The 12,636-nt window shown below is 42.6% G+C and overlaps 1 protein-coding gene across 2 annotated transcripts in view; it reads right to left on the bottom strand.

Moving 5' to 3' along the window:
• The window catches only part of RXRA (retinoid X receptor alpha), a 441,222-nt gene that overhangs the window by 293,444 nt on the left and 135,142 nt on the right, over nt 1-12,636 (bottom strand). Inside the window, exon 1 of one of the 2 annotated variants that reach the window (XM_043981048.1) lies at nt 189-463. The exons of the other annotated variant lie outside the window; for it this stretch is intronic. Within the exon in view, the coding sequence (XP_043836983.1) occupies nt 189-216 (28 nt within the window). The 5' untranslated portion in view covers nt 217-463. Of the gene's footprint in view, nt 1-188; nt 464-12,636 lie in introns of those variants that run through there. 2 annotated transcript variants of the gene reach the window in all.

The following is a 12,636-nucleotide window of genomic DNA, read 5'->3' as shown; positions in this document are numbered from 1 at the left end:
TCCCCCGCGTCCCCTCCCCAGTTTGCGCTGTAGTTAAGTCTCCCCCAGGTTTCTTTCTCCTGCTCCATTCCCCCACCACCTCCCCTTCAAAAGAAAACCAGAACCCCCCACCCCCACCTCTCGTCTCGCTCCCAGCCCGGCAATTCCCCTACGTTTTCAAAAATGCAGCAAGAACCCAAGCAACTCACCCAGCGGCAGGAAATGTTTGGTGTCCATATCTGGTGGCTAACTCATGCCAGAGGTCGGTGGAGAAAACAGAAATCAACAAAGCGAAAATAAAAGAGGAGAGGGGTGGAGGGAGCCTCGCAGCGGGGGCTCCTGGCTCTTTAGTCTTAGGAAAAAAAAAATAAAATAGTAATAGTAATAGTAAAGACAAGGAAGATAGAAAATCCAGTGACGGTGTGTTAAGGCCAAGGCAGGGGGAGTTGTTGCAAAAGTCACCCAACAATGTAAACTACTTGTGTCTCTGTGTGTGTCTCTACTCCCAACTACTGGAGCTGCAGTGCAAAGGGGAACCCAACGAGGGGGACTATGACGGCCGGCGCCGGGAAGCAGCGCCCAGCCCAGAGCCCTGAGCGCTTGAATGAAGACGCCCTACCCAGGTTCCGCGGCTGGCGTCGGGCGCTCCACTACAGCAAGGGGATTGTGATTGTTTGGGGTTTGACTTAACCCCCGCCCCGGCCCCCTCCTTAGAGGGCCAGATTAGAGCTGCAGCCAAGGCAGATTTCTAACTCACGTGGAAACTGACAAGTTTACCCCTGGGTCTAAGAAGGGCATAACGTTATTACTGCGTTGGGATGTTCTGTAGATCGCTTCCCCTCCCACCAAAAAATTTAAAAAGAAGAGGAAAGGGGGTGGGGGCAAAGGCTGCTCCAGATATTCCCTCTACTCCCGCAAGTCCCTTGACCACTTTAGGCCTCAGTTTCCTTATCTGTAAGATGGTCTCTAAGGTCCCTTCAAATAGTAAAAAGTATTATTCTGAGTCTCTCCTCTCCTTCCCCCCTCCAAGGGGGAAAGGGTGTAAAATTTCAATCATATTTTGTTTTCTTTTTCCTTCAAAGGTCCCTGCCAAATACTAGTTGACAATATGATGGCACCTCCTAACAGACCACACAAAAGATACCAAGCAGCCCCAGGGGGAATATCGAAACTTTCCCATTGTTACTCATCAAGATTAACACCTGGTTGGGAAATATTAAGAAAAAATAGACTCCTAAGCCAAAAAGTTCTCTCCTTTAGAGTGAAAATAGAGCAGGAGATGCATAGGCATTGAGTGGCATAACTGGAGAGGATTCAGATCATAAGGTGTCAGAGTTAGAAGGAAACTTCAACTTAGACAATGTCTTAGTAGACATGGAAGGAATAGTAAGAGTATAAAATATATAGTCACAATTAAAAAAGATCTTAGAACATGAAATGTTAAGATAGATGACATAAAATATATAACATACATAAAATACCAGTTGGAAGAGAATTTAGAAGCCATCTAGTGCATCAGGAAGACCTGAGTTCAAATCCAGCCTCAGACACTTACTAGCTTAAGGACACCTTCATAATCCTAAATAATATTTTTGTGTGACCCTGGGCAAGTCACTTAACCCCTGTCTGCCTCAGTTTCTCCATTTGTAAAATGGGAATAATAACAGCACCTACTTCAAAAGGTTGTTGTCAGGATAAAAATGACCTAATATTTGAGAGGAACTTAAAGCCCTTATATAGATGCTATTATTAAGAAGAAACCAGGGCCCAAAGAAGAAACTTGACAACCAAGGTTACATGGGAGAGAGGATCTCAAATCCTTGTTAATTTGTACCTTTACTTATGTATTCATTTGTACTCCTCCAAGGACCATCATCTTAATTCAGTTTAGTCTTTTGGGCATTTCTGTGATCCTCCTCCCTTCTTTATAGGATGACCCCAGGCAGCCAGGAGTAGGAGATGAAGTACTAAACTTGAAGTCAGCTAGCTCTGGGTTCAAATGTCACTTCAAACATATTTATTAACTGTATGACCATAGGCCAGTGTCTTAACCTTATTGAGCCTCAGTTTCCCCATTTATAAAATATAAAAATTGTACATATGTATATTATACATTAATAATATATTAAAATAATAATATAGCACCTTACTCAGAGGATTGTTGTGAGAATCAACCAAGATACTGTGTGAAAGTCAATATCTAAATGTGAAGTGTTATTGTTTAAAGAAACATGATATGTGACAATCAAGATGAGCAAAATATGATACATTCAGTATTAATCATGCACATTGTGGGAAGAATCATATCGGGATCCTTTTAGATAACAGCACATTTAAAATGAGTCAACTTACACAAATTCAATTTATATACCAATTTTTAGTTTCCTTCAGCTAGCCTCCAAGAGAGGAAAACTGTTTCCCCAGTGGAAGATTATAGCCAAATCAACCAATAATGAAGGCAATTCAAGCGGAGAGGGGCAGCAGCCAAGCAAGGTTTCTCATCCCCACCATTAGGAGATAAAACTTTAAAACAAATGCCCTAATCATTATCATCATAATGAGTAAGCTTGAACATTTGAATGACACTTTATTGTTTACATAGTACTTTCACACTCCTAACAGGATCCTCCCAGCCCAGTGAGGTAGACCAGATTGCCATTATGGATCTAATGTTACAGATGGAAAAACTAAGGCACAGAGAAATTTAGTGTCTTACCTGAAGTTACTTGGGGTCATAAATGTCAGATATAGTAGAATTGGATCTTTTTGTTCTTATTCCCTGCTTAAGGCTTCACCATTTCAAGGGCCAGATGTGGTAGAACCCAGGGTTTCCTAGTCTTAAATCTTGTGCACGCCAGGATTACCAACATCAGAGAGAGGCAGGTCAGTGGGAGAAGCATTGGGTTTAGCTGCAGAAGACTCAGATTCCAATTTCAGCTCCGTTACTAATTAGCAATATCAGTCAGTATTTAGTAAGTGCCTACTATGTGCCAAGCAAGGTGCTAAGTACGGGGGCTACAAAAGAGGCCAAAACAACCCCAAAAACAAAACCCACTACCTCACCATCCATTGCCCTCCAGAAGCTCCAGTGTGACTTTGGGTATCTCTCTTTGGGCCTCCATTTCCTAACCTGTAAAATGGGAGGGTCAGACTAGATAATCTCTAAAGTCCCTTGCCTCTCTGAATCTATCATTCTGAGCTCTAGGAAAGCTAACACTATGGAAACCTAGGGACACGGTGTGTGTGTGGGGTACAATTGAAAACAGAGTTCTTCATTGCCAACCCCCCCCACCCCCCAGCTCCTCGTACTGGCAGTGGGGGGAGAGAAGCCAACGGCCTCTTTCCTCCGCATCCCTTTGGTTCCAGAAGTCCTAGATACCACAGCTGCAGCCTGAACCCAGACTGAAAAAGCTAACGAACAGGGCCCCGCCAGCAGCTGCCCGTGTTTAAACTCAGCACTTCTTTGGCTTTTATTACAACCAAAACAAAACTCCTGGCAGGCCACTCCTCCTCCCCTTTAACTCCCCTTTCTCCCCCCTCTCTCCTCCCCCCCCCAAAGCTTTCAAGGCATCAATCTAAAAATGATATCGTTTTCAGGGAGGAGACGGGGTGGGGGTAGGATACACGGGGGGGGGGGGTGTGAAGGGCCTTTTAAAAAAGCAACCCAGTACTTTCTCCACCCTCATTCCTCTTGTTCAGTGTGTCTGAACAGTGGACTTGGCACGTGTTCTCCCAATTAGCAAGATCATTTGCTCCCATTCTGAGACCTTGCCTGCCAGGTTCTCTCTCCTTGTCTCTCTGTCAGAGGGGAAATTCTGAGAACCCCCACGCTCCTAGCTCTGGAGACAGTGCAACAGCAGAAGCTTGGCATCACCTCTGGCAGGAGGGAGAAGTGAGAATAATCAAACTTGTATAGAAGTTGAAATCTTCCCAGACTGCCAGCACAGGTAACCGAGGACACAGCTCCCCATCTAAAAGTAACCTTGCAGAGACGCAAACAACTTGCCCGCCGGAACAGAGGTTTCACTAGCCCGGCCTCCCCTCACTCCACCCCACCCCCACCCCCTGCCCCAAGGAAAGATCGCTGCTCCTCTCAGTTATCTGTGTGTGGATTATCTGTGGACTCCTCCCTCCGCTTCCTAGTTAGATCTCAGAACTGCTGAAAGAACATTAGGATATAGAAAGGTTAGTAGGGACCCTTAAAGGTCATCTACTTCAAGGTTTTCATAGAATCAGAGGTTTAGAGAGGCCTTGGAGGTCATCTAGTTCACTCCTCCTCCTGTTACAAATGAGAAATGAAGACCCAGAGAAGTTATATGACTTGCCCAGGCTCACACAGCTAGAAAATTAACTAAGGCAGGATTTGAACTAACTGTCCATCTTGTATAACTTGTATACAATACACCAATCTGCAGCAAATTTTTAGCAGTCTCCAGACTTTTCCTAACAAAGGTTTCTACTTCTCAGAACTTATGATTTAAAAGAAAAAAAAACTTATCCTTTCCTTCTATGAGCCATTTTTTCTTGTCTTTTCATCCCATAGGTCCTTTGCCCTCTGATCTCTGCAGAGAGAGCCCACCACTGAGGCTGACTTGAGCCAGTGTGGCCAGCAATAGAGAAATGAAATATCTTACCGATCCCTAGGATATCCTGGGTAGGGAAAAATCAATCTCTTCTCATAGATTCAGTTTTACAGAAGAAGGAAACCAAGACTCAGAAAGGGACCTTCTCAATGACTAGGCTAACGTTATACAGGCCAGAAGCAGGATTAGAACTCAGGAATCCAGACTCCAAAAATCTAATGTTTTTCAAACTATACTAGAACGGAAGAGAGCGTTATACTCAAGCTGTTAATGAGAGCAACTGAGCTGCTCTTCTGACTCAATCTACCTGCAGAGAGCAAAAAGTAGGAATTAAAATGGGGGGCCCTGGCCAGGACTCAGGATATCTCAGAAGTGGTTGCCCCTGCCCAAGAGGCAATTACATAGAGAATAACTTTACAGGGGAAAATGTTCTCTCTTGTCCCCAAATATCACCAAAGGACTCCCAAAGAAAAAAGAGTGCTCAATTAACAGTCAGGACTCCTTCTCTGGAGAAGAGAACAGCAGTTTACTCAAATCCACATCAAATCCATACACCTTTTCTTACTGAAAACAAAGAACTTTTGTTTTGTTTTGTTTTACAGATACACATTCATTAACTTTCTCTTTTACTCTTGGCTCTTGGGTGTAAATTTATCCTATGCTACACAGTCTGAGTCTGATTTGGATCTGCTGAATAAAAGATAGCTATGGGGGAGGGGGAAGGGAGTCATCTCCACTGTACACTCCATATACAAATATAGCCAAGATATTTTCTAGTAATATTCATCTATTTAAAATCTTGGAATCCAAGTGGCTTCGTTTGCTGTTGTGGTGGGTGTTGTTATTGTTTGGGGATTGCTACTGTTGTTTTGATTTGAAAAATATTTTTTAGCTCTGTCCATTGGGCTGTACTACTCCACCAGTTGCTGCTGTATAAACCATCTCAAGAATAGTTACTATTTTAAGGTCAATTTATTGGTTTCAGTAGGCCTTGGCATAGGCACTCTCAGACTTGGGGTGGGCAAATCACTACACTGTATATGTTGGTGGTTGGTGGTCCTTTGTTCTCAAAGAGAACCAATGACATCATAAAGGTGATGGCTTGACTTGCACACGAATTGGATTTAAGTAAGGGAACACTTCAAAAAGTCATCAGCCTCACTCTCTTCCAGGGTCATCAAAGTCCAGGGACAAGACTTAATTATAGTCTGGGATCTCTGTTCTCTCTGTTTCTTCTCCCATTATCCTGGCTCCAGCCCAGTTTAGGAGGGCCAAAATGGCTCAGATGCCCCAATTCTCAATTGAGCAGATTTGCAGCTGTTGATCTCATCAGTGACTGGCAACATATATTTTTCTAAATATGTATGGAAAGGTCTTTCCTTTTTGAAACATAATGATCTAAAATGGAGCCTGAGTATGTGAGGCAAGCACGTTGAGCTCACTCAACTGACAATTATTATCTTGAGAATAGAATTGAAGACCTATGTGTTCACTATTCCCTATCCTTCTCTGCCTAGCCACATCCTGCCATTCTTCAAGTTTGGTGGACCAGAGGAAAACCATTGTCATTGCTTGAACTTCAGCAAGACATTTGGCAACCTTTACCATGATATCCTTTGGGACAAAATGGAGAAATGCAAGCTGGATGGTGATGCAGCTAGAGCTCCATTATATCCTACCATCCCCACAAGCTATAATCTTGTATCTCTCCTCCCTTTCTCTATCACACTCCTTGAAATAAGATGTCTACACTAGATGCTTCTACTTCCTCTCCTCTCATTCTCTTCCAATTCCTCTGCCATCTGGCTTCTGACCTCTTCACTCAACTGAAACCACTGGCTTGGGATTACCAGTTATCTCTTCATTGCCAAATCTAATGACTTTTCCTCAATTCACATCCTTCTTAAGCAATCCTTTCTGCAGTATTTGACACTATTGACCAGATCTCCTTCTAAACCCTTTCTTCTTCAGTTGTTAATGATTTGTCGTTCTCTTGGTTTTTCTCCTGTTTGACCACTCTTTTTATATCTCCTTTGATGGATCTTAAACTATATCACACCCACTAATTGTGGGTATACCCCAAGACTCTGTTTTTGACTCTCTTCTCTTTGTTATCTACACTCTCACTTGGTGACCTCAACAACTCCCACGGATTTAATTATCATCTCTTTGCAAATGACTCAAAAATATAGATATTCACCCCTTATTTCTCTCCTGAACTTCAGTTCTGCATTCTGAGCTACCTGTTGAATATTTTAAACCAGATGTCTTGTGGGTGTCTCAAAATCAACATGTCTAAAACCAGAACACATTATCTTTTGCCCAAAATAGACCTGTTTCTCAAAGATCCCTATTACTACCCAGAGAACCCCCACCCTTCTAATCACATAGGTATGCAACTGAACTCATCCTCAACTTCTCACTTTCATGCACCCTACATATCCAATCAGTTACCATTTTTTTAATCTCTATAGCATATCTCCTATATGTGCCCTTATTTTCACTCACACAGCCATTATTATGTTAGTCCAGGCCCTCATCAGCTCCTGCCTGGACTATTGAAATAGCCTCCTATCCCACATCATTCCCTATACCAATCTGTCTTCCACATGGTCACCAAAGTGAATTCCCTAGAGCTCAGGTCTGACCTTGTTATACTCCTATTCAATAAACTCCAATGATCCTATTACTTTTTTTTTTTTGTGAGGCGATTGGGGTTAAGTGACTTGCCCAGGGTCACACAGCTAGTAAGTGTTAAGTGTCTGAGGCCGTATTTGAACTCAGGTACTCCTGAATCCAGGGCCAGTGCTTTATCCACTGCGCCATCTAGCTGCCCCGATCCTATTACTTTTTGATCCTATTTTGATTCTATTACTTCTAAAATCAAAAGTAAACTCCTCTGGCATGTAAGGCTCTTCAACAACCTGGACTTTTCTTACCTTTTCATCTATATCTACATTATTTCCCTTCATGCATTCTACAATCCATCCATACTGGGTTTTTTTTATTACTTCTCTTACACACACCACACCCTATTTCCTTTTTCTGTGTCTTTGCATTGGCCATCCCCTGTGCCTGAAATGCCTTTCTGCCTCTTAGAATCCCTAATTTCCTTTGAAAATCAGTAAAAGGGGGCAGCTAGGTGACACAGTGGATAGAGCACCAGCCCTGGAGTCAGGAGGACCTGAGTTCAAATCTGGCCTCAGACATTTGACACTGACTGTGTGACCCTAGGCAAATCACTTAACCCCAATTTCCTCATCAGAGGTAGGGAGGGAGAGAGGGAGAAAGGGAGAGAGGGAGAGAGAGAGAGAGAGAGAGAGAGAGAGAGAGAGAGAGAGAGAGAGAGAGAGAGAGAGAGAGAGAGAAAATCAGTACAAGGGCCACTTTCAACAGGAGGCCTTTCCTAATTGCCCTCCCTCCCAGCTGCCAGTTCTTTCCCATCCAAGGCTATCTTGTGAATGCTTTGTATGTGTCTTGTATATGCTCATATGTACACATATTGCCTCCCCCTTTTATAAAGTAAACTCTTTCAAGTCAGTGACTCTTTTGTCTTCATCTTTGTATCCTTAACACCACACCTAGCACAAAAGAGACACTTAATAAGTGCTTGTTGATTGATTGATTGATTGATTGATTCAGAATTAGCTGAATGTCTGGACCCCCAAAATGGTGATTAATGGATTGAATTCTACTGCAAGGTAGCATTTTAGTTACAGACCTGATGCCTCTATCCTTGACTCTGGACTTTCCGGTTTGGACTGTTCTGTTCAACATTTTTTTTTTTTGCATGATGGCATATGTATCAGATATGCAGAGAACCCAAAACTGGGGAAAATGACTACCATATTGAATGGCAGGATCCATATGCCAAAAGATCACCACAAGCTAGAATAACAGGTCAAATGTAATGTGATTCACTTTTTCCTGTAGTTATTAAAAGTCAACAAAAACAAATACACAAACAAAAAATTTTTAAAGGCTATACCCAGAGCTATTAACTCCATACTTTACAAATTGGTATTTAAAATGCATGCAAATATGAACAAAATCATAACAAAAATACCTTTTTAGTATTATGCCTTCTTTTGATGACATCTTTTGCATATTTTTCATATTTTGTCACTGTTTATTATTCACATGGTTATAATCTGTGTGCTTACTGTTCTTATTCTGCTTTTGTCACTCTGTAACACCACTAGATTTCCTATTTGTATATGTATGTGTGTATGTATGTGTGTGTATTTTAAGATGACTTTTAATAGGAACAGCATAAATTTTTCTATCTGGCTTAAACATACCAATGGCACAAGAGGCAGCTAGGTGGTGTAGTAGATAGAGCCCTGACCATGGAGTCAAGAGGACCTGAGTTCAAATTGGGCTTTAGATACTTACACTTACTAGCCATGTGACCCTGAGCAAGTCACTTAACCCCAAACAATCAGGGTCATCTCCAGTCCTCCTGATGTATATTTGCCACTGGATACAGAGGGCTCTGGAGGACAGAGTGAGGCTGGTGACCTTGCAAAGCCCTCCCTCACTTAAATCCAATTAATTGTAAGTCATGACATCAGCTCCTGATGTCATGGTCCTCTTTGAGAACCAAGGACAAACACCAAACAGAGGCACAAGCACAGAGGAGAAGCGGTGTGGCTAGACAAGAGTGATAGGGACCTAGATGGTGATATCACACTATAACATCATTATGAGTCAAGCAAGTGATATGGTGGCCAAAGAGAGTGAACAAGATTCATTACCAGGGGGTAATGTCTTCTGTCCTGGTCAAAGCATATCTCCAGTACCACACTGAGTTATGTGTACCAGATTTTATGATGGATATTAATAAGCTGTCTAGAGGAGGGCAGCCAGGATAGCAAAGAAACTCAAAACCAAGTTACATGAGGATGACTTGAGTCTAAAGAAGGTAAGATAGAGGAGGGACAGGATGGTTGTCATCAAGCATTTGGCCAACCGTCATATGGCAGAAGTATCACACTTGTTTGATTTGGCCTCAAATGGCAAAACTAGGATCAATGGGTGGAAATCGAGGAGGCAGATTTCAATTTAGCATAAAGAAAAGCTTCTGAACAGAGTAATCCACGAGTAAAATGAGTTGCCATAGCTGCTAATGGGTTCCCAGTCACTAGAGGTCTTCAAGTAGAGGCTGGTTGGTCACTTGTAGAAGGGCTCCCTATTCAGGGATGGCTCTGGCTAGACAACCCTCCAAAGTTCCCTGGTAATTCTGAGGTATGTGTTTCCCATTTCTTTTTTTGTTGTTGTTGGGGGGGCACAGGGCAATGAGGGTTAAGTGACTTGCCCAGGGTCACACAGCTAGTAAGTGTCAAGTGTCTGAGGCTGGATTTGAACTCAGGTCCTCCTGAATCCAGGGCACGTGCTTTATCCACTGCACCACCTAGCTGCCCCTGAGGTATATGTTTCAAAGCCCATCTTCAGGTCTTACCTCCTCTGTGAAACCTTCCCCGATGTTCCAGCCCATACTCAAGTCTCTTCTCTTCCTCTGTCTGAAGTAAATTTGGCACTCATTTATTCTCTAGATGTGGTAGCAAGTCTCTCTACCCAACTAGACCTTCAGACTGTCCTTCAGGGTATTCTACATGGTGCCCTGCACCATGTTGTTCCACATGTAATGAAGGTAAGGCCATCTTCCTTAATACATGTTCTCTTACTGGACACTATGAGGAAAAAAGTCACCAAATTCCCCAGACAGGAAAGAAGCAAAAAAGAAAGGAGCTAAAGGTGATTGGTCCTCCTGAAGGCCTCTGAAGCCAATCAGAGAACCTCTCCTTTATCACGAGGTTAGCCAACCAGAAACAGTTAGGGAATGTCAATACATGCTCCACGGTCTTTCCAAGGCATTCCCCCTTACACATTATCATGATTCTCCCAGATGCCATCTCCCTTGGATTGCATCAGTGGAGCAAACTGATGGGATCTTCATATGTGCCAGACTCACATCACACACACACACACACACCAGTGTCCACTATGTGCTTACTAGTTTACTGTGATGGATCTGCTAAAATCCATCAATGGTCTTTTGTCCCCAGCCTCTTATGGCCAGGCATCACATATAGGAGGTACTGGGCTGGGTAAGGGGTAATTATGGAACAAAGAAAGCCCAATGGTAAATCCACCTGAATTTTTTTTCTCCCCTGCTATATGCCATAATCTCAGATCCGAATTTTGCCTTTGATTTGCTGAATCCCTCTGGGTAACACCGGGCCTTCTTTCCCCCATCTCTCACTCCAAATAAATTGTGCACTAAAAGCCTGTTTGGCCTCTTGGTTCTATTTTCAGTAGCCTTTATTTTCATCCTGAAGCCCCTGAAGCTGGTCAGTTCAGTCTCTGCAGCCACCCCCACCCCCACCCCCACCCCCACCCCTACCCCCTGCACGATTTCCTGTCTCAGACTGTTCTGGTACTTACCATACTTTCCTCCAAATATGAATTGCATAAAATCTGAATGTGGCTTATAATTTGGTGTAAATTTTTTAATGTATTTAGATATTTATTTCTTTTTTCAAGTATATCTCATTTTTAAGTGGTATAGCATACTGGACCAATATGATAGTTTGTGGGATTACTCATTGAAATGGGAATCAGGAGACCATGGTGTTCATCCCACTTCTACTCCTAATTCCCTGTGTAACTTTGGACAAGTAACTTCCCCTCTCTGTGTCCCAGTTTCCTCTTCTGTAAAATCCAAGGTTTGGATTTGATGACTTCTAAGGTCCCTTACAAGCTCTCATGGGTCTAGGATCTTATGAAGACTGGTGATGCTAATTGGAACAATATACCACCTAGGGCAAGTGAAAACCCAATCAAAAATACAGATTTGGGAGCCCTGGGTTAGAACCTGGTTCTAACCCAGGGCTCTGGGCTCCTGAAAAGGCCCATATATTTCTTTATTCAGCCCTGCTTATCAGTTACCTCCCCTGATCTATGCCCCCTCTCTGTGAATGTTCCACATGCAGCCTATTATGAAGTGTGTGTGTGAGGATACTATGTTTTATCAGGGGCATCGATTATCAGTGATGGCTATATAAATCTTTCTCCATACACATACATATACATAAGATGTATATAAATATGCAGAAAATATCCACCCAGACCAGATCTCTCCAATGATGTCAACTTATCCCCATAAAGATAGTGGGAAATGATTCATAATATTTATATGACAGACATGATATGAACTGTAATAGCCTGTTGGGATTAAGACCATCCATAGGTCTCTGTCAGCCACAAATGTGATTTAAATATTATATATGTGGCAACTGTAGCATTCGTAATATGATAGCTGTTATTGATAGCGGTCATAAAGGGGAGTCGTTTTGCATTGAAGAATGTGGAAAATAATCTAGTAGTTTGCCTAATGTTCTTCAATGCAATGCATTGAAAGAAACTCTACTTTAAAATGTCTTTTTTTTCCCCTGCCGATTGCCATCAAGTTAGAGCAGATTACTTTCCTCGTGATATTTCATTCCCCGGCTGTCAGTTTGTGGCATCTGAGCCAATCTTGGCCAGGCTCCAGGCTTCGGCTCAAAGTTTGCAAATGAACCTGGGGTCTTGAAAGAGTATGCTGCTGCCCCCCCAACCTTGCTTCCCTACCTCAGGCCCAATCCCACTGCCCACCCTGCTTATTAAATCAAAATATCCCCAGTCTCTCTAGGAAGGCTTCCAGAGTCCAGAGCTGGAGGTGTGTCAGTCGATAAGTATTTATTAAGTACCCACTGTGTACACAAATCTGTGCTAGAAAACTGTTGGGGCTTATGGCATACTCTGGCTGGGGATCTGTGGATAAATAGCGTTCAAGCAACTTTCTTCTAGGACAGGGATTCTTAAGCTTTTGTGGCATGGACCCTATCTTGGGGAACCTATGTACCCCTTCTAGGAATAATTGTCGAAATACATAAGATAAAATGCATGGGATTGAAAAAAGGAAATATTACATTTAAATAGTTACATATTCATGTTCACATTCAATACAAGTTGAACCTGAAAAACTACTACTCTAGAACTTACTTGGTTACTAGAGCAAGATGGATAAAAA

This window comes from Dromiciops gliroides, chromosome 2 (assembly GCF_019393635.1).
Source record: "Dromiciops gliroides isolate mDroGli1 chromosome 2, mDroGli1.pri, whole genome shotgun sequence".
NCBI classification, from domain to species: Eukaryota; Metazoa; Chordata; class Mammalia; order Microbiotheria; family Microbiotheriidae; genus Dromiciops; species Dromiciops gliroides.
The sequence above is the reverse complement of the archived record's forward strand: the minus strand, read 5'-3'. Positions and strand labels throughout refer to the sequence as shown.